Source organism: Vulpes vulpes, chromosome 3 (genome assembly GCF_048418805.1).
Source record: "Vulpes vulpes isolate BD-2025 chromosome 3, VulVul3, whole genome shotgun sequence".
NCBI lineage: Eukaryota > Metazoa > Chordata > Mammalia > Carnivora > Canidae > Vulpes > Vulpes vulpes.
This window is the reverse complement of record NC_132782.1, coordinates 23268137-23295666: the sequence shown is the minus strand read 5'-3', so window position 1 is coordinate 23295666 and position 27530 is coordinate 23268137. Positions and strand designations below refer to the sequence as shown.

At 38.4% G+C, this 27530-nt stretch overlaps 1 protein-coding gene across 4 annotated transcripts in view; it reads left to right on the top strand.

The window, feature by feature from the left end:
- CCDC141 (coiled-coil domain containing 141) overlaps positions 1–27306 on the top strand; it is a 195568-nt gene extending 168262 nt beyond the window's left edge. For 2 of the 4 annotated variants that reach the window (XM_072752068.1, XM_072752065.1), the window contains 2 exons: positions 10570–11102; positions 13506–13890. In XM_072752068.1, the coding sequence (XP_072608169.1) occupies positions 10570–11102; positions 13506–13773 (801 nt within the window). In that variant the 3' untranslated portion in view covers positions 13774–13890. Of the gene's footprint in view, positions 1–10569; positions 11103–13505; positions 13891–14297; positions 14463–24924 lie in introns of those variants that run through there. The other 2 variants (XM_072752066.1, XM_072752067.1) reach the window with 2 other exon arrangements.
- Positions 27307–27530: the final 224 nt, after the last annotated feature.

Genomic DNA, 27530 nt, shown 5'->3' with positions numbered 1-27530 from the left:
CTCCACAACTAAAGGGAGAGAAGAGGCCATATCAAAGAAGGTAGGAAGTATGAAGATGTGGTTTAGGGGAGAAGCAGATCACAGGTGCTGTGGAGGGCAAGTGGCTGTAGTTGCTGAGACGGGTGAGAGAGAGGAGCACACAGGAGAATTCACAAGGAGAACTTTTCCCCAAAAACCTTGGCTTAGAAAACAAAAGGGACTGTTTTATGGGATTGGAAACAGGCTTGATGTAATGAACAGCAGGCTAGAAGAAGCAGAGGAATGAATTAGTGACCTAGAAGACAAAATACTGGAAAATAATGAAGCTGAACAAAAGAGAGAAAGAGAATTATGCAACACAAGAATAGATTTAGGGAACTCAATGACTCCATCAAACATAGTAACATTCATATTCTAGGAATCCCAGAAGAAAGAGAAAAGGGGCAAGAAAACATATTGGAAGAAATAATAGTGGGAGCCTAGATGGCTCAGTTAGTTAAGTGTCTGCCTTCAGCTCAGATCATGATCCTAGGGTCCTGGGATCGAACCCTGCATCAGGCTTCCTACTCAGGGGGAGCCTGCTTCTCCCTCCCCTTCTGTTCCTCCCCCCACTTGTGCTCTCTCACTTTTGAGTAAATAGATAAAAAATCTTAAAAAAAAAAAAAAAAAAGCTAAAAACTTCCCTAATCTGGGGAAGGAAACAGATATCCAGATCCAGGAAGCACAGAGAACTTCCATCAAAATCAACAAAAGCAGGCATATTGCCAACACCAAGACATATTGCCATTACATTTGCAAAATATAGCAAAAAAGAAACAATCTTAAAAGCAGCTAAAGAAGTCCTTAACTTACAAGAGTAAATCCATAAGGCTAGTTAGAGATTTCTCAACAGAAAAATGGCAATTCAGAAGGGAGTGGCATGATATAATCAACATGCAGAATGGGACAAAATCTGCAGCCAAGAATACTCTATCCAGCAAGGCTATCATTCAGACTAGAAGGAAAGATAGAGTTTCCCAAACAAAAACTAAAGGGATTCATGACCACTAAACCAGCCCTGAAAGAAACATTAAAGGGGACCTTTGAGTGCAAAGGAGAGACCAAAAATGACAAAGACAAGAAAGGATCAGAGAAAATCTCCAGAAATAATGACAAAACAAATAATAAAAATGCAATAAATACATATCTATCAATAATTACTTTGAATAAATGGGGTAAACCCTCCAGTCAAAACGCTTATGATGTCATAATGGATTTTAAAAAAAGACCCATTAATTCCTGGCTACAAAAGACTCATTTTAGACCTAAAGACACCTGCAGGTTGAAGTGAAGGGATGGAGAAACATTTAGCATGCAAATGGATGTCAAAAGAAAGCCAGAGTATCAATACTTGTATCAGACAAACTAGACTTTAAAACAAAGACTGTAGCAATAGACAAAGAAGGGCGTGATGTAATCATAAAGGGGACAATCCAACAAGAAGGTATAACAATTGTAAATATTTATGCATCCAACATGGGAACACACAAATATATAAAACAATTAAAAATGAATATAAAGAAATTATATTGATAATTTGATAATAATACAAGAAAAGCAATATAGGACTACCTCAAGAAGCAAGAAAAATCTCGAATAAACAGCCTAACCTTAAAGGAGCTAGAAAAAAAAAAAAGAACAACAAATGAGGCCTAAATCCAGCAGAAGGAAGGAAATAATAAAGATTAGAGCAGAAATAGATGATATAGAAACTAAAAAACCAAACCAAACCAAAAGAACAGATCAATGAAACCAGGAGCTGATTCTTTGAAAAACTAATGAAAAATTAGTAACATAACTTGGTAAGTATAGCCAGACTCACCAAAAAGAAGAGAAAGGACTCAAATAAATAAAATCACAAGTGAGACAGGAAAAATAACAACCAACACCATAGAAGTATAATAGAATATTATGAAAAACTATATGATTACAAACTGGACAACCTAGAGGAGATGGATAAATTCCTAGAAACATATGAATTACCAAGACTGAAACAGGAAGAAGTAGAAAACTTTAACAGACTGATAACCAGCAAAGAAATGGAATCAGTAACCAAAAAACTCCCAACAAACAAAAGTCCAGTGCCAGATGGCTTCACACGCAAATTCTATCAAATATTTAAAGAAGAGTTAATACCTATTCTACTCAAACTATTACAAAATATAGAAAAGGAAGGAAAACTTCTTAATTCTTCTTAATTAAAACTTCTTAATTCGTCCTATGGGGCCAGCATTACCCTGATACCAAAACCAGTTAAAGACTCCACCAAAAAAGAGAACTACAGGCCAATGTCCCTGATGAACATGGATGCAAAAAAATCTCAATAAAATAGAAGAAACCGGGATCCCTGGGTGGCGCAGCGGTTTGGCGCCTGCCTTTGGCCCAGGGCGCGATCCTGGAGACCCGGGATCGAATCCCACGTCGGGCTCTGGGTGCATGGAGCCTGCTTCTCCCTCTGCCTGTGTCTCTGCCTCTCTATCTCTCTGTGACTATCATAAATAAATAAAAATTAAAAAAAAAAATTAAAAAAAAAAAATAAAATAAAATAGAAGAAACCCAATCCAACAATGCATAATAAAAAAAAAAAAATCATTCACCATGATCAAGTGGGATTTATTCCTGGGTGGCAAGGATGGTTCAGTATTCACAAATCAATGTGATATACCACATTAATAAAAGAAAGATAAGAACTAAATGACCATTTCAAAAGTTGCAGTAAAAGCATCTGACAAAGTACAATATCCATTCATGATAAAAACTTCAACACAGTAAGTTTAGAGGGAATATTACCTTACTAAAGGGCCATATGTGAAAACTCCCACAGCCAATATTGTCTTCAATGGGAAAAAACTGAGAGCTTTCCCTATATAGTCAGGAATAAGACAGGGATGTCTATTCTCATCACTGTTATTTAACATAATACTAGAAGTTGTAGTCTCAGCAATCACACAACAAGAAGAAATAAAAGCATCCAAATCAGCAAGGAAGGAGTCAAACTTTTATTATTTTCAGATGGCATGAGACATTATATAGCAAATCCAAAAGACTCTACCAAAAAACTGCTAGAACTCATAAACTAATTCAATAAAGTTGCAGAATATAAAATCAAATACAGAAATCTGTTGCATTTCTATACACCAATAATGAAGCAGCAGAAAGAGAAATTAAGGAACCAATCCCATTTGCAATTGCACTAAAAACAATAATATACCTAGAAAGAAACCTAACCAAAGAAGTGAAAGACCTATACTCCGAAAACAATAAAATACTGATGAAAGAAATTGAAAATGACAGAAAGAAATAGACATTCCATGCTCATAGATTGGAAGAATAAATATTGTTAAAATGTCTACGCTACCTGGGGCACCTGGGTGGCTCAGTCAGTTAAGCATCTAGCTCTTGACTTCAGTTCAGGTTTTGATCTCAGGGTTGTGAGTTCAAGACCAGTATTGTCTATATTACCCAAAGCAATCTACAGAAATAAAGGAATCCCTATCAAAATACCAAGAGCAGTTTTCATAGAACTAGAACAAAACATCTAAAATTTGCATAGAAACACAAAAGACCCAAATAGCCAAAGCAACCTTGAAAAAGAAAAGCAAAGCTGGAGACATCACAATTCCAAACTTCAAGTTACACCGCAAAGCTCAAGTGATTAAAGCAATATGGTACTGGCACAAAAATAGACACATAGATCAATAGAACAGAATAGAAAACCCAGAGATGATCCCATACCTACATGGTCCATTTTCAACAAAGCAGGCAAGAATATCTAATGGAAAAATAGTCTCTTCAACAAATGGTGTTGGGAAAACTGAACAGCAACATGCAAAAGAATGAAACTGGGCCACTTTTTACATCATACACAAAAATAAATTCAAAATGGATGAAAGACCTAAATATGAGACAAAAAGCCATTAAAATCCTAGGGAGAACACAGCCAGTAATCTCTTTGACGTCGGCCATAGCATCTTTTCTAGATATGTCACCCGAGGCAAGGGGAAAAAAAAAAAGCAAAAGTGAACTATTGGGAGTACATCAAAATAAAAAGCTTCTGCACAGCAAAGGAAATAATCAGCAAAACTAAAAGGCACCCTACCAAATGGGAGAAGAAAATTGCAAATGACATATCTGATAAAGGGTTAATATCCAAAATCCACAAAGAACTTATCAAACTCAACACCCAAAAACCAAATGATATAGTTAAAAAATGGACAGGAGACATGAATAGACATTTTTCCAAAGAAGACATACAAATGGCTCATAGAACCACGAAAAGATGCTCAACATCACTCATCACCAGAGAAATATACAGCAAAACTAGAATCAGATATCACCTCACACAAGTCAGAATGGCTAAAATTAACCACACAGGAAACAACAGGCGTTGGCAAGGATGCAGAGAAAGGGAAACCCCCTTGCACTATTGGTGGGAATGCAAACTGGTGCAGCCACTCTGGAAAACAGAATGCAAGCTCCTCAAAAAGTTAAAAATAGAACTACCCCTATGTTATGGAAACAGCTCAAGTGTCCATCAACTGATGAATGGAGAAAGAAGTTGTGAGGTAGAAAGATAGATTGCTGTGTGTGTGTGTGTGTGTGTGTGTGTGTGTCGTTGTGGAATATCATTCAGCCATAAAAAAAGAATGAAATCTTGCCACTTGCAAGGACATGGATGGAGCTAGAGAGTGTTATGCCAGGTGAACTAAGTCAGAGAAAGACAAATATCATATGAATTCACTCATATGTGGAACTTAAGAAACACAATAAACCAACATAGGGAGAAAAAAGAGAGAGAGAGGCAAACCAAGAGATAGACTCTTAACCATAGAGAACAAACTGCTGGTTACCAGAGGGGAGGTGAGTGGGGGATGGGTGAAGTAGGTGATGGGGGTTCACCATGAACTTGTGAGAGCACCAGGGATTGTATGGAAGTGTTACATCTCACTAGATTTTTCTACCTGAAACTAATATATTACACTGTATGTTAACCAACTGGAATTTAAACAAAAACTTTTTAAAAAGAGAACAATTCCACCAGACTACTACACGAGTACTTTCATCACAGAATTTTCTCTTGGAGATAATAAAGTGCTTCTTATTTTTCAAACTCAAAAATGCAGCACGTGGAATTAGGCAGCGCCTATTGTACTGCTAGTAAATGCAGTGCCCATTGCACTGCTCACAGATTAGTGATGATATTTTACCTCCAAGGCGAGGGCTGTAATATCCACAGTAATATCTGAAAACTCCTAAGGTTAAATGGGCACCAAGACCATAAAGAGATTCCCACGAAATCACAGAACTTTATTCAATAGAGGATGCAGGCTTGCAATGCCCACATTTAGCGTCATAGAATTCAAGTGCTAGGAGGAATTTAGCAATCATCTAATCAAATCTTATTTTACAGTTGAGGAAACTGAGACTAAAAGAGATCAAATATTTTGCCCTCCACAAATCCCAGAAAGTACAGTCAGAACAGGATGGGCAGCCCCATTCTCCTAAATTCCAGACGCATTCACTTTTTCCACAAGACCTACAGGGAGCTCCAAGGAAGTGCTGCATATAAATGAGCTGCTTTGTAATGATACTGCAGATTCCCATGCTGACCCTTTTCCCTCTTTCCCTTCATCTGTTTACACGATGATTAATAAGCAATAGCATGGAAGTGCTTTTTTAAAAAATATTAATAGGGATTTTTAATTCTATGAAGTAAATCTGTAATTTAGGAGCTTTCCTGGGCCACAAAGGAAATCATAGCTGGGAAATGATGTTGCCAGTTTAAGACTCAGGTGTACTAGTTAATTCTCATACGTTAAAGATACTGCCCGCAAAAGCAGGGAGCTTGGGAGCCTTCTCTGAACTGAGCTCATTTAAACTACATACTTACATAGAATCTTTCATTTTGGCAAGGAGATATAACAATCCATTCCTGTATGACTCAGAGCCAGGGACACACAGGCAATGAAGGCATCATTCCCCCACTGCATGGTGATAATTTTTTGCACCCCAAGAAGAACAGGTAATATAAAACAAATTTGTGTTTCAAAGTTACCCTCAATATACATGATCTAAGAGTCCAGTTTGGAGGTACTATAGCATACAGGAGACAATTTAAAAATTTAAGAATCAATTACTTAACTCTCCCTACAGTCTTAGAACCAGACTGATATGGGGGTCAATTGGAGTAGAATGTAAGACCCACGGGTTAATAAATACTCTCTCACCCCACAGAGAGAATTGTCTGGATCCCCCTGCCTGCATAAAGTACATAACTGCAAAAAAAAATAAATAAATAAATAATGGCTGGCACGTAGTGTTAATGCTTACTTACAGTTGGCAGCATCAAAAATATCTATCGTAAATCCTTTTCTATCATTTGCCTTGTAATTTATTATTTTTTTAAGTTGAGGTAAAGTTGACACACAATGTTACTTTAGTTTCAGTTGTATAACATTGTGGTTCAACAACTTTATATGTTATGCTCTGCTCACCACAAGTGTAGCTACCATCTCGTACATACAGCACATTACTAATATAACGCTGTAGGCTAATTATACTTAAATTTTAAAAATTAATTAAGTAATTAAAAATGAAGCTTTGTAGAATTCCATAATGACTTAAAAACTGAACGCTTATTTATTTGCTTTTGGAAATAAAGGCAGAAGTACCAAGAGCCAACATGGATTGACTCAGGATAAATTATATTAAATTCACCTTATTTTATTTGGTGAGATGATTATTTAATGGATAATCCTAGGTTAGTACCATAGGCAAAATGTATTGTGATTTCAAAAAGTCATTTGATAAACCCATTCATGATCTCTCTCTCTTAAAGTAGGTGGAAAGAAACGAACTGAATAAGTTTGGTTGGGTTATAAGTGTTCCAGGAATGTTAGATTGTTCTACTGTGTCAACCTGGAAGACAGTTTGCTTTGCCTTGGGGAGACATCTGACTTTGTCCTGAACTCTGCAGTGTTCAACATTTTTGTCAATGGCATTACTAGAAGAGGTAGAGCATTTTAGCTGATTAAAAACTCAGTATGAGTCAATAGCCACACCTAGTTCTTTTTTTTTTTTTAAGATTTTATTTCTTTATTCTTGAGAGAGAGAGAGAGAGAGAGAGAGAGAGAGGCAGAGGGAGAAGCAGGCTCCATGCAGGGAGCCTGACATGGGACTCGATCCCGGGACTCCAGGATCACACTCTGGGCCAAAGGCAGGTACCAAACCATTGAGCCACCCAGGCTGCCCACCACACCTAGTTCTTATAAAAACAACAACAAAAAAAGAACGAATATAATCACTAAAACTATATCACATAGATCAAGGAGATGTTGGTCCACTGATTAGTTCCCATCTGAAAGTAAATAAATCTTGGAAATAAACATTTAGGGGGAACATAAATAAGTTGAAATGTTTCTAGAAAAAGATTTGATAATACTCCGTCTCTCTTATTGTCAGTAGAAATTATCTGGTAGTGTTCTTTTCTGTGGACAGTATTTTTCTACATTAGGAATTGTAGGGAGTAAAAACATAATATTCTTGGACTCCCTTGTGAGTTCAGCACCATCTGAAAGAGAGGAGTCAGGAATCAGTAACTAGTCAAAGCTGGCTCAGAGAAATGGCTTGGACTTTTCTAGGGGGTCTCCTAAAACTTAATCGCTGATTTAGATAGCCTTGCCTACCCAGACACTTGGGTACACAGCTAAACAGCCACAGGCGTTCTGTTCGGGGCTTTTCAAATTTAGAGCTAGTGTGAATACACACATTTGGTGGAAGGCAGATGCACAAGAGAGGCCTCGAAGAGTCATAGCTGAACATGCTCAGTCTAAACCTCGTGTTGGCAAAGTCATCTCCTCCCCAAGAGGGAGGGGGGAGTGAGAAGACTAGACTGGATTTTTATTCAGGTTTCTCTCCTAAGCTTGTTGCAAATTTTCAGACAATTCCTCAACATTCTTCTTCTCTGGAGAGACACACGTTACCCAAAGAAGTAATAAGAAGTTGCCTGGCCATGAAGACCCTCAAATCAACAAATGTCTCTGCTGTGAAGGAGCTGATAGCCCAGTAGGAGTGGGACTTCCGTAAAGTTGACCAGGATGATAAAAGTTCTAGAACCAAGGCCAAAGAAGACCTGGAGGTTTTGGTACAAAGAAAGAGACTGAGAGGTGTGGCACCAATTCTCCAAAAAGTCAAAGGGCTGTGGAAATAGGAGAATAGTTAGTCATCTATGTCGCCCCAGGAGGCCAGTTCAGATCCACTGTTGGATACTCAGTGAGGGCATATCGTTGCTAAATACAGGAGAGATTCTTAACACAAGTAAAGCATAAAATTCTTTTCAAAGAAAGCTCTCTTTCCCAAAAAAGTATTCAAACAGAAGCTACCAGATTGTCATCAAGGAGATTCCTAGACTGAACAGGAAGTTGGACCTAAGTCCCTGTGAGAAGCAAAATAAAGGCAGAGCTAAACCGGAAGTAAGAAAACCAGAAGGAAGGGGCATTTCCTACTGGATATGTGTTTATTTAGTAATCTTTTTTTTTTTTTTTTAATGGCAAGGACCTTTAAAAACTTTTGGCTTTTAAACACAGAGTTTAAACTTCTACGAAATGGCTGGAGGAAGCCACTTTCTCTAAAGCTATAAGGCTAAGGATAGTGTGTGTCTCTGGGGTAGTGGAAGGAGCATCGTTTTGTTTTTGCTTCTCATTTTCCACCTGAAAACGCATTTATTCCTCAAAAATTATAAAGTATTTGTCAGGGGTAAGACTAAGAGCTAAAATGAAGAACTCAAAGTCAAGGCAGGACATAATGTTATTATGCGCAAGCAGTAGCAATGGGACAAAACCTGGTAATTGCTAAGCAAAAATGTACCCCCAAACTGAGGAAAGGCAAAAAAAAAAAAAAAAGAACTAAAACAACAGGTTGAGCTAGATGAGATCCCTTTCAGCTTGAACTCAGTTTGGAGTCTATGCCCGACAGGATATTTGAGCTTCTTCTTAAGCCAGAGATGGACATGGGTCAGGGGGGAGAAATACTAGGGTAGTGGGGAGATAGACGGGTTAGTGGGGAGAAATACTAGGTTACTGGGGAGATAGAGGGGTTAGTGGGGAGAAATACCAGGGCAGTGGCAAGATAGAGGGGTTAGTGGGGAGAAATACTAGGTGGGCATCAGCAGCAGGAGGTGAGGTCCTGCTGTTCTGGGCTCCTAGCCTGAGGGGCGCCCTCCATGGCATGGAGGGATCGTGGCAGGCACTCCCCCTTTTGTATCTTGGGTTCTTTTGTGAAAGATCATACCGTGGGATTGTGCCATCCATGTCTGCCTCCCATGCAGGAGGCATCCCTCTGCGAGGGCAGAGGCTGTGTCTTTACTCTCACTCATCCCAGCTCACCAATCCCAGCATGGAACCTGGTACAACACAGGTGCTCGCTCCACTGATGGTTTTCAGCGGAAGAATAAAAATATGGAGCTTTAAGAAAATAAAGCCAGTCATAAAAATGGCTTTCCCAACAAATAAATAAATAAATAAATAAATAAATAAATAAATAAATAAATAAATAGCTTTCCCAAAAAATAAAAAATAAATAAAAATAAAAATGGCTTTCCAAATAAATAAATTAATTAATTAATAAAGGCTTTCCCCCTATGAGGTAACTGGAGTTGTCAGATTCCTAAAGACGGGCTGTAGGATTTGCTGGCGGGAGTGGGGAGCGGGACCTCGGTGTTGAAGGGGTACGGACCCGGGCTGGAAGGACCACCGCGCGCTGGGACGACCCGGCGGGGGGGGGGGGGGGGCGGCTGCGCCAGTGTGGGTGCGCTCCGTGCGCTGCAACGGCAAATCTCATGTTGTGTGCGTTTAACCACAGTAATAATAATAATGATAATGATAATAATGATGATGGTGATGGTGATGATGATGATAACGAATGGCTTTCCTAAGGAAGACAAAGGGGTTATTCTCAGCAGGGTCATGGGGAATGACCTCACACGGGAGCCCTGAGAGTCTGGAACTGTGTGCTCACACGTAGTGTAGACAAAACAGAGCAGAAATTGCTGGTGGAGGGAGAGTCCTCAGCTCACGGCTTGGGGGACCCGGGGGCCTTGCGGGCGGAGAGCAGGCCTGTGTCTCCCGGCCCCCGAGAGGCCTGCCAGCTGGGGTAGGGCGGGGGCGCCCAGGCGCGCGGACAGATGCTCCCAGGTGCGCCCAGGTGCGTCCAGGTGCGTCCAGGCGCGTGGACAGTTGCTCCCAGGTGCGCCCAGGCGCGCGGACAGGTGCTTCCAGGTGCGCCCAGGCGCGTCCAGGCGCGTCCAGGCGCGCGGACAGGTGCTCCCAGGTGCGCCCAGGTGCGCCCAGGCGCGCGGACAGATGCTCCCAGGTGCGTCCAGGTGCGTCCAGGCGCGCGGACAGGTGCGCCCAGGTGCGGACAGGTGCGCCCAGGTGCGTCCAGGCGCGCGGCCGCAGCCCTGACCCCCCGCGGGCCCGGGCGCCGGTGGGGTTAGAGACCCCGGGGCGCGCACCTCCGTGACTCACCCGAAGCCTTGGCTTTTCTGTTTTGCAGGCGCGGGGAGCAGGTGCGTGGGCGGCGGAGGCCCCGCGCGCTCGGCGCCCCCCGCCCCCGCCCCCAGGCCCCGCCGCCGCCGCCGCCCCCGCTCCCGAGGCCGCGGGAGGAAGCCTTCGGAGCCCGGTGCAGACGGCGTCCCCGCGGGCCCGAGCGGAGCTGGCGGTGGGGCCCCCGGGACGCCCGGGACGCCCGGGGCACGGGACCGCCTCGGGCCGAGGGGCCGACCTGGACCACGCAGACAGCACGCGGGGCGCGGTGCACGCGGCGGCGGCCCGGGGGAGCTGGCGGGGGCCGCGGGAGCACGTGCAGGGCCCCGGTGACCTCACCGCGCCCCGAGGCGGGCGGCCTGGCGCCCGGGCGGCGGCCCCCGGGGAGGAGGCGGAGGGCGCAGCAGCCGGCGGCGCTGGGGCCGGCCGCGCCCGCCAGGCCCCCGGGTTCTCCAGGCTCCTGTCTAACGTAACTGTCACGGAAGGTTCTCCGGTGACTTTGGAAGTGGAAGTTACAGGATTTCCCGAGCCGACGCTGACCTGGTGGGTAGCCTATAACGACAGGTCCTAACGCATTGAACGGCCGAGCAAACCATCCCGGGTGCGCGGACTTAGAGCTGGGGGGGCGGGGGCAGCTGATAACCTTCTGCAGCCTGAGCCTGCCTGACTCACCCAGCCCCCGCCGGGCCCTGCAGGCGCACAGGCCCAGCACCGCGAGCAGCGAAGGGAACCCGTGAAATCATGACTTAACCAACCCCAAAAGCACTGTAGCTTAGCTGTGCTCTTGTGCGGCTCCTTTTCCTCTTTTTTCTTTCTGGTATTAGTTTAACATTCCACATTTCTGAAGATTGTGGGTTGGAATTCTTTCCTATTGCTTATTTCCACGTAAGCATGACATTTTCTTACTCTAACCTCCCATATTCAACTAAAACACAAAAGAATCGGGTTTTTTTATTCCCCCATTTCTTTTTGCCTATTTCATCTTTTCCCTCTTCCCAACAGAGTCACCCATCATTTTTGTGATATTTGTGTTTGTTTCACTAAAATTTCTTTCTATAAATGTCTTCAGTGTGAGAGATGGAATAAAAATATTTCTTTCACAGTTGCTCCCAGTGACAGGTAATAAACCCATTTTTGAAAGGTGGTGTAATAACTGAGCCGTGAACAATAGGATTTCCCTCTGGAGACGTCATTATTTTTTAGCATATTTGTTTTAATAGAAAGTGAACTGAAGAAAACAGGTTTTGAATCACTGTTGTTTTCAAAGTAGTTCTCGCTTTCTCGATACGTGGGTTTTTTCTAAACATTTAGAAATTTTTCACCTGTAAGTAGATTTATCTGAGAACAAAGTTATAAATATAAGAGACTGAATTCATACTCCTAAACTAAGTAAAATAGCATTTATTTATCACAATATTTCAGTAGACACTAAATTAAGAGTTTCAACTCCTGCGTGTGCCCACTGATGATACTTGAAGTGTGAGTTGGTTAACTAAAGAATCTATGAGAAAACTCGGGTCTCTCAGATTATTATTTAATATTATTAAAATTATATTATTATTAAAAGATTCTGCATTTGTGCTACCGTGCAGCCATTTGTGCTTTTGTTTTATTATATTGTTTTTACAATTGCATGGTTTTTTATAGATCAGAAATTTCATATTTATGAATTTAGAAAATATTTTATTCATTATTAAATACCAGTTCACCCCAAAGAAAAACGTTGTCTGCAGTATTTCTTGGTTTTGTCCACACAACAAATAACTTGGCTAGTATTTATTGTTGAAGAATCATCACCATATTGTGCAAAAATATCTTGCTTTTGGATTTACGATGATTTTGCTCAATTATCACCTAGCAAGCTCTTAGAATCCTACATTCTTTGGACTCCCATGAAAATGCAAAATTATCACAGAGGCCATGGGAATAGAAAATTATTCAGGTTTGTTACCACTCCTTAGGTGAAGGAACACGGGTATAAATAAACAAGAATCGAGAATATACAAAATAAATTATTTGCTTTCTAAAAAGAGGCAACTAAGTACTCATGTTCATAGGAAACTTTTGGAAACATGTCATCAACAGTAATAATCCAATTATATAAATGCCTTTTATAATTAGAAATCGTTTTCTTCTAATGAAATTAATTCATAAAAATTAAATGAACTCATTTCACTAGGAAATGTGTAAGTAGCTTCCTCTAAAACAATGTATTGGAATTCTCACATGGATCTTGTGGGGTGAATATGATGGGTTGGATGAGCCTAACTCCAATATGGACTCCCAGAAGTCACAGCTGCTGTGCCATAGTGGCTGAAAGAATGACACAAGCCAAACAGAGGGGTGCCATTTCACACTGTAGGTAATTGTTGCCATAAGCAAATGGTGGCCCTCTGTGACCAGGTGGTCTGGGTTTTTGTGTCTGTGTTTTTTGTTTGTTTGTTTGTTTGTTTGTTTAGAGAGGAAGAGAGAGGGGTGAGGGAATACAGAGGGAGACAGAGAATCCTGAGCAGGCTCCAGGCCCAGTGCAGAGTCCCACGTGGGGCTCAGTCTCATGACCCTGAGATCATGAACTGAGCCAAAATCAGGAAACCAACACTTAACCAACTGACCCAGGCAGGCACCCTGTTCTGGGATTTTTTTTTTTTTAGGAGTAGGATATCTGAATTTTCACATGCAATATTCCAACTGTTAAATGTTGTCAAAAAATTCAATTTTTTTGAAAATACAGTCTGACCCAATCAAGCATTTCTCTGGCCACAAGTCTCCAACCTCTGCTTGAAGATTGAACAGCCCCATTGGAATCTGTGGTAGCTGTAAAGTTCCTGCTAACACTAGAAAGAGAATATCGCAGTGGTAATGGGCTGGTTTGCAATGGTTTTTAGAACTTGGAAATGATGTGAATATACAGTGATCCTGACTTTCAAAACTGACTCTCTGCTTCAGGTACAAGAAGGGCCAGAAATTGTCTGCAGATGGGCACTTACAGGTTTTACACAAGGAGACAAGACATTCGGTGTTCATTCCAAAGGTATGTGAGGCAGACGCAGGCCTCTATGTGGCTCGGGCCCAAAACTCTAGTGGCATTCTCTCTTCCAATGTCATCCTCCACGTGACAGGTAACCACAGGCCGCCAATCACAAGAATAAACTGGATAACACTGTGTGTCATCTATATCAGTGTGTCCCTAATGTACTGGGTACTCACGCAGTGACTGCGGGGTTGGCACCCCCAGACATCATTCTCACGAGCCTAAAGAATGACACCGGAGTTGTTTATTTTCCTGCATCTCCCACATCTTCCTGCATCTCTCTTCCAAGTCTACCCCCACTCTGGCCATCTTGTTTGTTTGGCTAGTACACTGCTCAGTGAAATAATCACATTTTCTTTAGCGTTTCAGTATACTTGAGGAGCCTGGTAAATTATTAGTAGAGGATAAGCATACATTTTTGTATTCTAGAAAGAGATGTGTTCAATATAAAGCCCAGTGAAATCACACTATATTTAGTCCCTCCACATGTAAGAGCATGTACATCAAGGCTCACGTCAGCAGAGAGATGTGAGTTAAATTTCAAATCCAATTGCTTGATAATGTGTTTTTAATTGTACTCATAAACATCTCTTTGTAGAATAACAGTAGAAATATTGAAGTGAAGCTGCCATTTACCTTATTGCATAAGCTGCCCTTTCTTTGTGTTTCATGTCTCGATCTCATTTGTTGAAATACATTCTATGTAGTTTCAACCTACCCAACCCTCCTAAGTCTGAGGAGGCCACTGTAGATGATCATTCCTCATGCTGATCTCACGGGGTTTCACAATGGAGAATAGATGTGCTGTCAACTTCAGATGGAGTTTCAAACTTCTAGCAGCAGTGCACGTCATAGAGCAAAACAGAGCACAAGCTGTAGATGGACCAACATAATTCCTGCCGTGCCACTGTCACGTTTTGAGCGACCTTTGTCCTGCATCTTATCTTGATTCTGCTGCTGACCATTTTTTACAGCCTGTGGTAAAGACAACTCAGTGCCTCAGTTTCCCATTTGGAAAAATGGGTTCATCATCTACCTCTCGGGCAATTGAGAGATTTCATGTCTTATAAAGATTTGGAAAATGGAAAGCATCCTATGAAGGCTGAGAGGGATTACATCGTTTGATGCGATTTATCGTTACACTGCTTTCTGCCCACTATTCTTGTTCAGATGCTGTTTCTTTAGAATATTAAAGGAGTGGTATTTATTAGTCTGTGATTTCCAACCTTTCTCAGGTGGGAAGATGATGTTTTATGAATTGGGGTTTAAATTCCTTTCTAATTTCTTAAGACTACGTCTTTTTCAAAGACTTGAAATTGAAACTAGAAGGATGCATTTAGTATTATCTAAGGGGAAAAAGTGTGTAATAAGACAAAATAAGGTGAATTCTATCCTTATAATTATCACTGTAATATTGAAGAATGTTCTATGCATTTCTGAAATATATTATTTAGAAAAGCAGAATTTTTTTGGTTCCTTTTAAAAATAAACATAAATGAGAGAAGCATTTGTTTTTAAGTTTTAAACAGTCTTGTCATGGTAGGGCAAAATCTTTAGTTGAAAGCATAATTTATTATAGATTTTTGATGAAGGGAAGAAATTCATCATGTTGCTGCGAGACTGTCTACAATACAAAAATATTTAAAGTAATATATTCAAGTTAATATTAAAAAGTTACTGAATGTTATCTGAATATATGAAATGTGTGTTTGAGTAAAGTTAACATATTTTTTCTGTGTATCATTTTAATTAAACAATTAAATCTCTTAATTTCCTTCCAGATTTTGACAGAAACCTATTTAAAGTTTATGTACATGATGTCCTAGGAAACTCATAGTCTCTTAAGTTTCCTATCCTTTTTGTCCATTTTCAAATATTTAACATATTTTGCCTAATTGCTATTTCCATGTTGAAACTAAATAGTAAAATCTATTCATGTCCAAAGAGGGCAGGCAGGCAAAATGAGGTAACAAGTTCTTTTCCCACTCTCTGTCTCTTTTTTAATTTAGTAAGACCTCCCTTCCCATTTTGTCAACTTGGTTGAATTTGTGGCTTCAGGTTGTTAGGGCATGGGGGTTGCTTGTTTGCTTTACATGTTGCCAGTTAAAGGCTAATCCTTTGGGATCTATCCATCTAAATAGATGGATAGTTATCTCTATCCATCCATGGCATATGACTAAATAAGGTATAAACCCCTGATATATTTGATGCATATACCAAATATAATATGTATTTGACATATATATCAAATATATGTATATATACACATGTATGAACACACACCTAGAGCTCAAATATTGGGGAAAAAGCATTGTGCTGATATTTAAGATATAGTTCAGCTGTCTGTCTATATATCAGTCTATCTGCCCATCCAAACATCCATCCATCTATCTATCTGGTCATCTCTCCATCCATTTTCATACCTACCTACCTATCTAGCTACCAATTCTTTTGGATTATCAGTTGACTATCTAGTGATTTCCACAGTAGTGAAGAGTAATTAGCTATTCAGTTATTCTTCTAGTTGTATTTTTATTCCAAAGACTTAAGTGTGATTTTCCTTTTACTAGGATTTCTGCCTTGACCAAAGAATTCTCCTTAAAAAAGTATGAACTAAAATTATTTATTAAATAAAAACCTAGGAAATTCAAATGATGTCATATATATATATATAAATGATGTCATATATATATATATATATATATATATATATATATATATATATATAGTTTATGCCCATTTCTTCTAGAGAAAATTCTGGACAGTTAATAATATTAAAAAAATTCTCAACAAGAAAATGTGAATGACAAAGAAGATTAGAAGGAACATGTACTTGACACCTTGAAGAAACACAACACAAAATGTGTTTTGAGCTTCCTTAAAGGCAAAATCATTGAGCTTTCCAGTTCTGAATATTTTATAAAAAGTATGTAAATATTTGGCAGTAAAAATTTTTTCACATTCAATTCCAAGAGAAATTTACTACAGGAACCCTTCCATTCAAATCTCTCTGTATTCTAAAATATCTAAAACCTTCAGAAAAGAAGCAGTAAATGATTGGTTATTTCATTCAGTAATGCTAACCATCACTTATAATCAAGATGCAGCCTTAAAGCAGATTATTGCAAGAACCTTCTAACCACTTCACTCAAGTTTAAATTTCTTCAAGTGATACACAGAGCCCTTTAGTACCTGGCCTCCCCTTCCCAATCTCTGTTCCATCCCTTCTGATCCCCCCAGAAAGTGAAATTTTACTTCAGGTTTTTAACTTCTCATGTTCTTTCTTCTCTCCAGTCCTTTCTTCCTAGAACTCCCTTACTATAGTCTAACCTATCTTTATGTGGCTTAACTCCTGCATATCCTCCTTGGTCTGTTTGAGACACACCTTCTCCCAGGAAGCCTTCTGACCCATCAAGTCCAGTGTAGATGTTCCTGCCATGTGTTGTCAGCACCTGAGCTGCCCATGTCATGTCCCTTGATACATAGCATTGAAATTGCATGTTTGAACATCTGTCTCCTCTGGCTAGAATGTGAGATATTTGTCGGCCAGCTCTGTGACAGCCCTGTTCATCATTATACTCCCAGCACCTAAGACATAGTTATACTCAAAAATATTTTTTGAATTGTTGTTAGAGGTAAGCAAAGATAAATCTAGCTTGGTTTTTTCTTTCTTTTTCTGGAGAGAGGGGGTGGGAGAATGTTAAAAAAGAAAAGATGTATTTGTTACCTGATTATTCTTTCTTATTATGGATTTTGGCCAATCAGAATCAGTTTCTAGTCATGAAGTCATTGTAGGCATACTACAATGACTATGTCTAAAATGCCAAGCCAGAATGTATGTACGTCTTCAGAACACTACACAAATTATCAGTGTTTTATTATAGTAATCAATAATCTCAGTTATCTGGTTGTGTACTGAGCTTATTTGCAAGGAGCATTTCATTCATATGTGTAAATATTAAGCCAAATCCAAGAATTTAGATTTTGATTTCCAAATGAACAAAGGAAAAAATATTGCATCTTGTTCCACTTGTTTTGTTTTTATTTATAATGGTTCCCTACTAGAAATCACCATCTGAAGCTTTTGACATTCCTGTTGTATGTACATTATTTTAAGTGTGTCCATGAAATAAGTTATTTGAAACAAGATAAAATATATCCTCCTAGTATGCTCTGATATTGTGCATGTCAATGCATATGCCAAAGCATGACAGACTGTTTTCCATTAGCAGAATCTTGAACTGTATCAAAGAGCCAAAAGATTTGCATTCACTAAATGAAACAGTGTCCTGCTTAAAGCAACAACAATTCATTTTCTCTGCTCTCATTACATGAGATGAGATTTGAATGTTATCAGCTGTGTATGAATTCAGCCTTAAAATGGAAAGCACAAAGCTGCTAATTTGGCTTTTACCCATGAATCCCCACATCACTGCTCCTTATGTTGGTGAGAGTTTATAGAACATCATCAACCCAAGAAGCAGTGGTGAAGGTTGGATGCATGACATTCCTCCAGATGAACAAATTCTTGATCCTGGAGTTTGAGTGTTTGGCCACATAGCAATTTCTGCTGTTTAATGGCAGTTTCATTTGTATAAGCCAGGACCTGGCAAATCCAATTCTTTGGATTCTCTTTTTTTATATCATAAAATTAACACCCCATTTTCCCTAAAGGACAAAGGAATACAAAGAGTTGTATAGACAAGAATGTTGGTGTGCATATATTTCTAATTAGCACAATAAAGACTGGCTGAAATTGAAATATGTTTTAGCCACAGAAATAGCTGGAAAACATTTATCCAACCTGAGTTTTCTTTAAACCAGAGCAGTAATAGTTACATATTTTGACGTTTTCAATCTGTATTCAGATGGCTCCCTGCTATGGCTTTTCCCATTTAGGACCCACTTAAATATCAATACTTGTGAAATAACCGCTCCAGAGCTAGCTAATGAAATAAACTTTTCCCTTTGACATTCAACAACTGTTCTTTTTCAAGAACCTTATTGATCCAAACAACTACGAAATGGTATTTTTGTCTCCTGTTAGCATTAAAAATAATATAATGAAATCTTTTGAAGATAAAAATTCAAAGGGTGAAATAAAAAGAAACATAATTTATTCATGGTGAATAGTCTCCAACCCATATTATTCTCATGATGCCAGAGAGCCTTTCTTTGCAATAAGTATAATTCAAACCCACATGCAAACAAGCTATTGGCAAACAGGGCCACTAGAAATGGAGACAAAAGTAGGAAACCAGTTACCTGGCAGGATCGGAAAGGCTAAAATGCCCATCTGCTCCAAAGTGTCTTCTCTTGCAGCCATTGCCACATCAACTCCCAGAGGCCTACCTTTGATTACAGTTAATGTAGCTCCAGAAGATGCCTCTTGAAATGAATATTTATCATTTCTATTACTCTCAAAGGAGTAATAGAATTTCTCATCATATCCTGGTCTCAGTTATCAGATTAAATAAGAAAAAAAATAAATTCTTGTGAGGAAATGGGATATGCACGAATCTGGAAGAGTTGTATGCTCTGTTCCACTAAGTGTTGCAGAATGTAGGACAGGAAGGGGATAATAGCCAAACATCAGGGTGATGTGTCAGCTGTGGGTTTCATCCTCCCTCTCACTGTGAATTTCCCATAGATTCAGGAAATGAATGCATGTGGGGAGCCCCTGGGAGGGAGTGAGAGACCGCAATAAAATGTGTCCGCATGATATTTTTTGTTACCCAAGTAGAGGACTGGACTGGACTGAATAGCGTCAGGGTGGCCCTAAACCCAGTGACTTGTGTTCTTATAAGAAGACCATAACAGACATGGAGGCAAGGGAGACACACAGGAAAAGGCCATGTGATAAAAGAAACAGAGATTGTTGGCATTGTCAGCTTCTGCAAGCTATGCAACACCAGAGATTATAACATAAGGAACAAGAAGAGACACTAAACTATTCTTCCCCAGAGACTTCAGAGAGCTCATGTTTCTGCTGATGCCTTGATTTTGGGCTTCTAACCCTCAGAACTGAGAAAGAATAAATTTCTGTTGTTTTAAGCAACCCAGTGTATGGTTCTTCGTCATAGTTGCATCAGGAAACCAACACAAGGACCATGTTCTAGAAAAGTCCATTCAAGTCTTTCTTTGGTAAGAAAAAAAAAAAAAAGAAAGACAAAGGGAAGCCATGGTTAGAAATGTGAACCAAAGGATGAAGGTGCGGTATGACACAGTGTAAAGAAGAGAGTTCAATAGATGGTACTACTAACACCTAAATATTAGGATATATATGACCCTAAAGAGCACTATCAATCAATTAGATCCAATTTACATACACATTCTTCTTAAGCTCACAGGGAGCATTCACCGAGATAGACCATATTCTTGCCCATAGGACACACCTTACTTAAATTTAAAAGAATAGTAATCATACAAAGCATGTTCTTAGAACAGGATTAAACATCAGAAAGATAGCTAGAAAATATTCACAAATATTTGGAAACTAAACAGTACACTTCTAAATAGCACATGTGTCAAAAATAAAAAGAAATTTTTAAATATTTTGGAATATACAAAAATACCTCAATACTGATTGTTGGATATTAAAAGCCTAATGAGGGAATGCTATAAGAAACTCCAAGCCCACAAATTTGATAACTGAGATGAGATGTATCAATTCCTTGAAAAATATAAACTACCAAAGCTCACAGAAGCAGAAATAGCCTGAATCACCCAATATCTATTTAAGCTATTGAATCAATAATTAGTAAACTTCCAAAAAAGAAAGTTCTATGCACAGGTGGTTTCACTGGTAAACCTACCAAATATTTATGGAAGGAATAATACCAATTCACCACAATCTCTTCAAGAAATAGAATACTTAAAACTCATTCCATGAGATCAGAATCGCCCTTCTACTAAAATCAGGTAAAGATATTAAAAGAAAGGGAAACTATAGTCAATATCTCTCATGAATATAGTCACGAACATTCCCCACACAGTACGAACAAGTCAAGTACGACAATGCAGAAGTCAAATTATATGCACCAGTGGGATTTGTCCCAGGTATGCAAGGCTGGTCCAATATTCAAAAATCAATCAGTGCAATCCACCACATCTACAGGCAAAAGAAATCACATGCTATGTCAACTGATTCAGGAATAACATTCGACAAAATTCAGCATGTGTTCATGATGACTTAAAAAAACTCTCAAAACTAGCAACAGAAGAAATTTCCTCAACTTGATAAAGATCATCTAAAAAAATCCTATAATTAATATCATACTTAATGGCAAGAGACTGGACATTTTGCCCCTAAGATTGGGAAGAATGTAAAAAGGTCTTCTCACAACTCTTACTCAACATTGTACTGAAAGTCCTAGCTAGTGAATAAGACAGGAAAAGAAAATAAAAGTTTTGCAGTTTGGAAAAGAAGAAATAAAACTATCTTTATTTGCAGACAGCATCATTTTCTATGTAGAAAAATCCCAATGAATCTACCAAAAACTCTTGGAACCAATTAGTGAGCATCGCAAGTTTATCAGAAGCAGGTCTGCAACAACTACATCTGGGAAAAAGGCAGGGAGTTAGCAACAAATGAATCACAGTGAATCAAGTATTTTCAGAGGTAGGGATAAGGGCAGGCAACATAAATTTGTCCCTTTTCCATAAATTTTTTTACAGACATCATGGATATTTGTCATCTACTTGCAATATTTCACACTTGATTTTTCCTACAGCTTTCTATGATATTTTGGGGATTTCGAAAGAGATAAATTATTTGAAGAAGATGATGCTCACCAGAGCAAGGGGATACTTGATGTGGAACATAAATCAAATTTGATCATTTGCTGGCTGTTCTCATTATCAACAGACCAAAGGAGAAAAATTAGAAAGACATTGTAATTATACCATTGTAGAGCTTAGCTTTCTTCAACAACAGCAATTTTAATATTAGAAGAAAAAGAGCCCTTTTAGCCTCTGACATCAAATCCCAGAGTGGACGATTTATTAGCTGGTACTCCGCTACACTGCAAGAGTGAAGGTATCTTTCATGGATTAGTACTTTACTATCAGCAAGGGTGAGCTCATACTGCTAGTATATTTTTTAAGACTTTTTGATGGAACCCAGAGCTAAAATATGTCAGACATTGTGTTATACCTTTAAAAGTAATCAGTTCTATAAAATCATATCTTGGTCTACTAATTAATTGAGGGGTAGAATACAAATGACTACTTTGGCACCTACATTAATTGGAAACTTCAATGAAACTAATCCTTTTGTATTTTCTAAATGTTAACTGTAAGTGCTTTCTTTATTTCCATGTTCTTGAAGGTGACTTTTGGTCATATAAAACAGAATGGTATTATACTTTATCACTTAAAAGAAAACCAGCTGAAGTTCCACAAAGCCAAGTACTGAAATTGTTTTTTATCAAAAGCTTTGTAAAGATAACTATATAAACAATGAAGTACTGTTAAGATCCCATCCACAACTTAGAAATGGATATTCAAGCAGAGAACTCATTGTAGTTGTTGTTCAAACCTATGGCAACACATTATATATTTGAACAAATATTAATTTACTATTACAATTAAAAATGTATCATGGAAAGTGTACATGTGCAAGTCAGGACCACAGTCTGAGCTACAGGGCCTAGTTTTGTTGGCATATGAGTCCCATTCCGTGCTCTGACATCTAACCTATCTGGCCCATCCGTCACAGGGAACATATCTTACAGGGAACCTTATAATTAGGAATATCTATATGGTTTCTTTAGATGTGAGAAATTATCATTGATTGTCTCAAACACGGTTATATAGCACAACATGTCACATGTCATTGTGAATTAATAAAAACCATTTCAAGTGTTTTCACCATACAAGTGGTGTGTGTGTGTGTGTGTGTGTGTGTGTGTGTGTGTGTGTGTGGTGTGTACCTACTTGTTAGTATGAGTTCTTATCTGTATGAATTAGGTAATATATAAAGTGCCCAGGTGATGCATGATGTAATGAGCTTAAAAAAAAAACACTTCATGTTGATGGAACCAGTACTATGACCAACTGATGACCAAGAGTTAATGAAGAAACAGACTTTTCTTTTTTTAGCCTGGAATAATACAGACAAGTATTTATATGCATCCTATGAGATAAAATACTCAGCCCAAATCCAGTTTTATAAATGTATAATTAAAAACTTGTGTATTTCAAACAGAATTCCCAGATAGTGGATCAAAACAGGAAAATACTATTCAGATCTGTATTTACATCTATCAACTTCAAATATAAATCCACTTACATTCCTCATAGGTAGCAGTCCTAAAAGAGTTATTTCTAAATAGAACTTACAGGTGACTTTTATTTAAATGTACTATCATAAATCATGCTCAAGAAGCTGCTGTTAGGGTTTTTTTTTTAGTCCATTGGCTACTGTATTTGAATTTTCCATGTGAAGTACTGAATATGATCTTTAAAGGTGGATTTCTCTAGCTTATTTCCTAAAGTTCTTAAAGCATATGTGATTATTTCAAGAACCAATGTTTTGTGTGTTCATTTCTTTTTTACTGCTAATGGTTTATGCATGTGGATAATGAAATGTGTATTATGTCTAGTAAGTACTTAGAAACAATAGAATTTGCTTACCTGTTTCTTTGCTCTACTGGGAGCTCCTTAAAATATAATGCAACATTAAATTTCTGTAGAAGTAATACATTTAATCTGATTATTTCATTCAGCCTCTTGCAGATAAGGGATGTTTATCCTTGTATAAATATTGTCTCACAAATGTTTTTAATTAATGCAATTGCTCAATTCAAGAGGAAAAATCATCATGGTGTTTAATATTTGATAGGGAATGTACTCCTATTTAACATCCCATTGTAGAATAGTGATCTGCTTTATAACATGACAGTAATCAAAGCAAGTGAAGACAGTTTTCTAAAGTCAAATTTACTGATTTCTCACAAGCAAATACTCTGAGAGTGATAGAGTCCTGTTTGAAAATGAATTCGGATTTAGGCATCACATGTTTAATTACACAGTTCTGATGATGTGTGGGATTTAGACAACACCACCAAGAACTCTGCAGAAGGGGTACCTGAAAGGTAGTGAACTTCTGTGTTCCAAACTGAGAATGTTGCCCTACTAAGTCTCTCAGGGCCACAAGCAGGCCAGGCATATTATAAAGTGCTTGTCTGTTTGAAAATATGCCAGAGGTTTATTCTGAATGGGAAAAAATATGCTCTTTATTTAAAAGTCCTTTGGGCAAAAAAATCAGAAACCACTTGCAGTTACACCCAGAATTATATGCCCCATCAATGAACATAACTTTCTCTATGGAAAAAGCACTAGCTATTGAATTCATTTCTCCTATACTTTCTTGCCATGTCATTGATTTTAAGGAGAAAATGTTTAGGAGAGATGTAATAATAGCAAGTTTGCTTTGCCAGGCATTAAGTCACTAATTTATGCTGCATAGATAATTTATTCCAATGGTCACATTAAATATTTTTCAGGTTCATGAAATTCACTGAAATGGAATTCCATGTCAGACACAAACAGGACATATTATTTAACACAATATACAGGTGATATGGTAAAGACAAGACGACAAACAGTAACTATAACAATATTATGTAATGACAAATGGGATGAAGGATGGGAACCATTGTGGTGCTGAAGGGGAAATGCAAACCCAGTTACAATCGTGTGTCTGGGGTGTTGGGTTCTTTATTTTTTTTTTTTTTAAGTATCCTCCTCCTTCTTTCTCTGTTCTCTTTTGAAGTAAACATACACATATGCATGCACATCCATGTGTACCTAGAAAACTCATATATGAATGCATCTAGTTGTATCTCTGTCCATAATGGTTGTCCTCAGAAAGTCTTACAAAGACTCGCTGCAAAAAAACAACAAAAACAAACAAAAACAAGCAAACAAAACAACAACAACAACAAAAAACAAAGACTTGCTGCAGGAAGTCATCCCGGGCCTCCTCAGAGTCTCCATATAACCATTCCACCAGGACCGACCCTGAGAATCCTTGGGCTAGCTTCAGGGAAGTTTCCTCCAGGTTAGTATGCAGACACTGTGATAAAAACCTCTCAGATTTAGCATGTGTGAGCCAATCTGCAAAATTTCAGATTGATAGAAAAAAGGAACATTTCTCCATTGTGTATTTACATTTGGCTGCCACCAACCCTTTTATACCTTGTTTTCTTTAAGTAAAGAGTTAATATAAAGTAGGAGAAAAGTATCGTTCACAACTGCTATGGAACTACATATCCTAAAACATAAGCTGCTGTAAGTCAACTGCTTGATTTTATCTGCTGTCTTTTAAAGCCTTGCTACAGAGAACCAGCAGCAGCAGCATCACCTGGGAGCTTATTGAAAACGAAGAACCTCAGATTCCGTCCACACCTACTGAAACAGAAACTGCAATTTAGCAAGATTCTCAAGTCATTTTCATGCATATCAATGTTCAAGAAACACTGTTTTAGAAAATACCTTGGGTTTTAAAGAGTTCAAACCTTGAATGCAATAATCTCATACTGGTTACATCTGTGCTCCAAATTTGTAAGATTCAAAATGAAGAATTCAACATTGGTTTCCATAGAAACACTGAGGTAGATTGACAGATTTCTATAGAAGAAATAGTAAAAGAAGTTAAGAGTGATACAGACCGCTCTGAGAGTGGTTGAGTCATGTTTGAAAATGACTTCAGATTATGTATCACATGTTTAATCAGAAAATTTTGATGACGTGTAGGATTTAGGCAATGCCACCATGAGCTCCGCAAAACCAGAAGGTACCAGAAGAATAAAAAAAAACTATATTCCAAACCCATAGTGCTGCTCAACCAAGTCTGATAGGGCCATAGCAGGTCAGGCATATTATAATGGCTTAGTGCTTGTCTGTTTGAAAATATGCCAAAGGTTTATTCAGAATAGAAAAAATATTCTCTTTATTTAGGACTCCTTGTGTGTGTGTTGGGGGGCGGGGGGATCAGAAACTACTTGCTGTTAGACTCAGACTTATATGTCCCACCAATGAGCATAAATAGCCAACAAGCCTATGCCAACATTAAATGTTCTATGGAAAGTTTAACCTGAGTTCCCAGGGTATACTATTTCAAATGACCTAAAAACTTGAGTGACAGTGTGCTCACTTAAATACTGTGCAATATAAGTAATTAATCTAATTTTTAGAAGACTACTATCTACCACTGCCATTCATGTAAATAGAGATTACCAAGGAAACTTTGTTATTCATGTTATTAGCATAATGACTCCATATGCAATATAAAATTCATATGTCTATTTTAACAACATTGACACATATTTAAAATGAGTATTATTGGTACTTAAATTATAGGACATTGACATTGGCTGTGTACATTATCAGAAATAAATTAGAACCAAGGTTCCCTTACATTTTTTTTTAATGATAGATATGACTTTACATGTCTAATCTAGAATTGTCATTTGGAGATAAAGTAGATTAAACTCAGCCCCTCTATTAATGCTGCTCCGAGAAACCTACAGGCATCTGAATCTTCTTTAAATTGGATAAACATAGGCTTTTTTGTTGAGGTTGTCATGTACATTTTTACACTTAATTGAAATCCTTAAATAATGCTTGTTAAAATAGTGGAACACTGATTTTATAAAACACATTATGCATTTCAGCCTATTTTAATCATCTTGCATTTATATGAAAATGAACACTTGTTTTAAAGGTACAGGCTATTTCGTATTACTCCTCTTAAATGTTACTCTTTTAAAGAGCTGAAGACCTAAATTCTAATCCTAGCTCTGTTACAGAATGGCTCTGAGGACTTAAGCAACTAAAAGCTCTGACCCTCATGTTCCTTGCCTGTGAATAATGGTATAAATTACACCATCTCTGAAAGTGCCTCCAGCACTCACTGATCTCTAAGGGGTGTTAAGCACACAAGTACATTCTTGATTTTCTCATTAGAACTGGCAGATGACATTACCAAGGACTCAGTATTTTGGGGGCCAAGTGATCAGGAGGCCAGCTAAATTTTAGGATAAAATTTAAAGAAAATTCCCTGGGAAGCAATAAGCAGATAAGAGCTTTCTTTGGTGGGAATAGTACGCTCCTTGGTGGTCATAAAATGTTCTCTTTATTCACCAGAGAAGAAAAAAATATACGGAGCTATAGGACTCTGAATAGAGTCAGCTAAAAACTGAAACCTTTCAGGCTCTTATTCAACCTCCAAAAGTCCCAGTGTCAAAGCCCTTTAGTGCAGGCATGATAACTCGTTTGAATAATAAAATAACAATATCACACATAGTACTTGATGAAAAAATATCTCTGTATTAGAAAAGAGAAAGTTACCAATACATCTTGTCATTCTATGACATTGTGACATTCTATGACATCTTGAACGTTCTTCTTGTGTAGAATGAGTATAAATATGCATAGTGGCACAATAGAACCTAAAAATTCATTTCAACATGTTTAGCGTGTGGAATCTTGAAGCACTTCATACATGGATGACCTCGGGACTGTAGCACCCTAAACAGTGTTATCAACATGCCCGTTCATATCTTTTCTGCCCTAAAGAAATATGTTCCCTAAAGAAAAGCTCAGTACCAGGCTCAGGCAAATTAAAAATTTTAATCTTCATTATATTGAAATGAAGTCAAATTATTTTTCTATTGTAATGTCTTTGAAATAAACTTTCACATATTCTAATGCTTGCTTCTGCATGGTTCGTATAAATTCATGTTTTCTCTAAGATATATTGTTTAGTTTCACTTTGATCAACTTCAGCTCTCATTTTCAGGAAGAGACACCTGTGTTTAAGTCACTTTTTTTTTAAGATTTTATTTATTTATTCATGAGAGACTCAGAGAGAGAAGCAGAGACACAGGCAGAGGGAGAAGCAGGCTCCCTCTGGGGAGCCCGATGCAGAACTC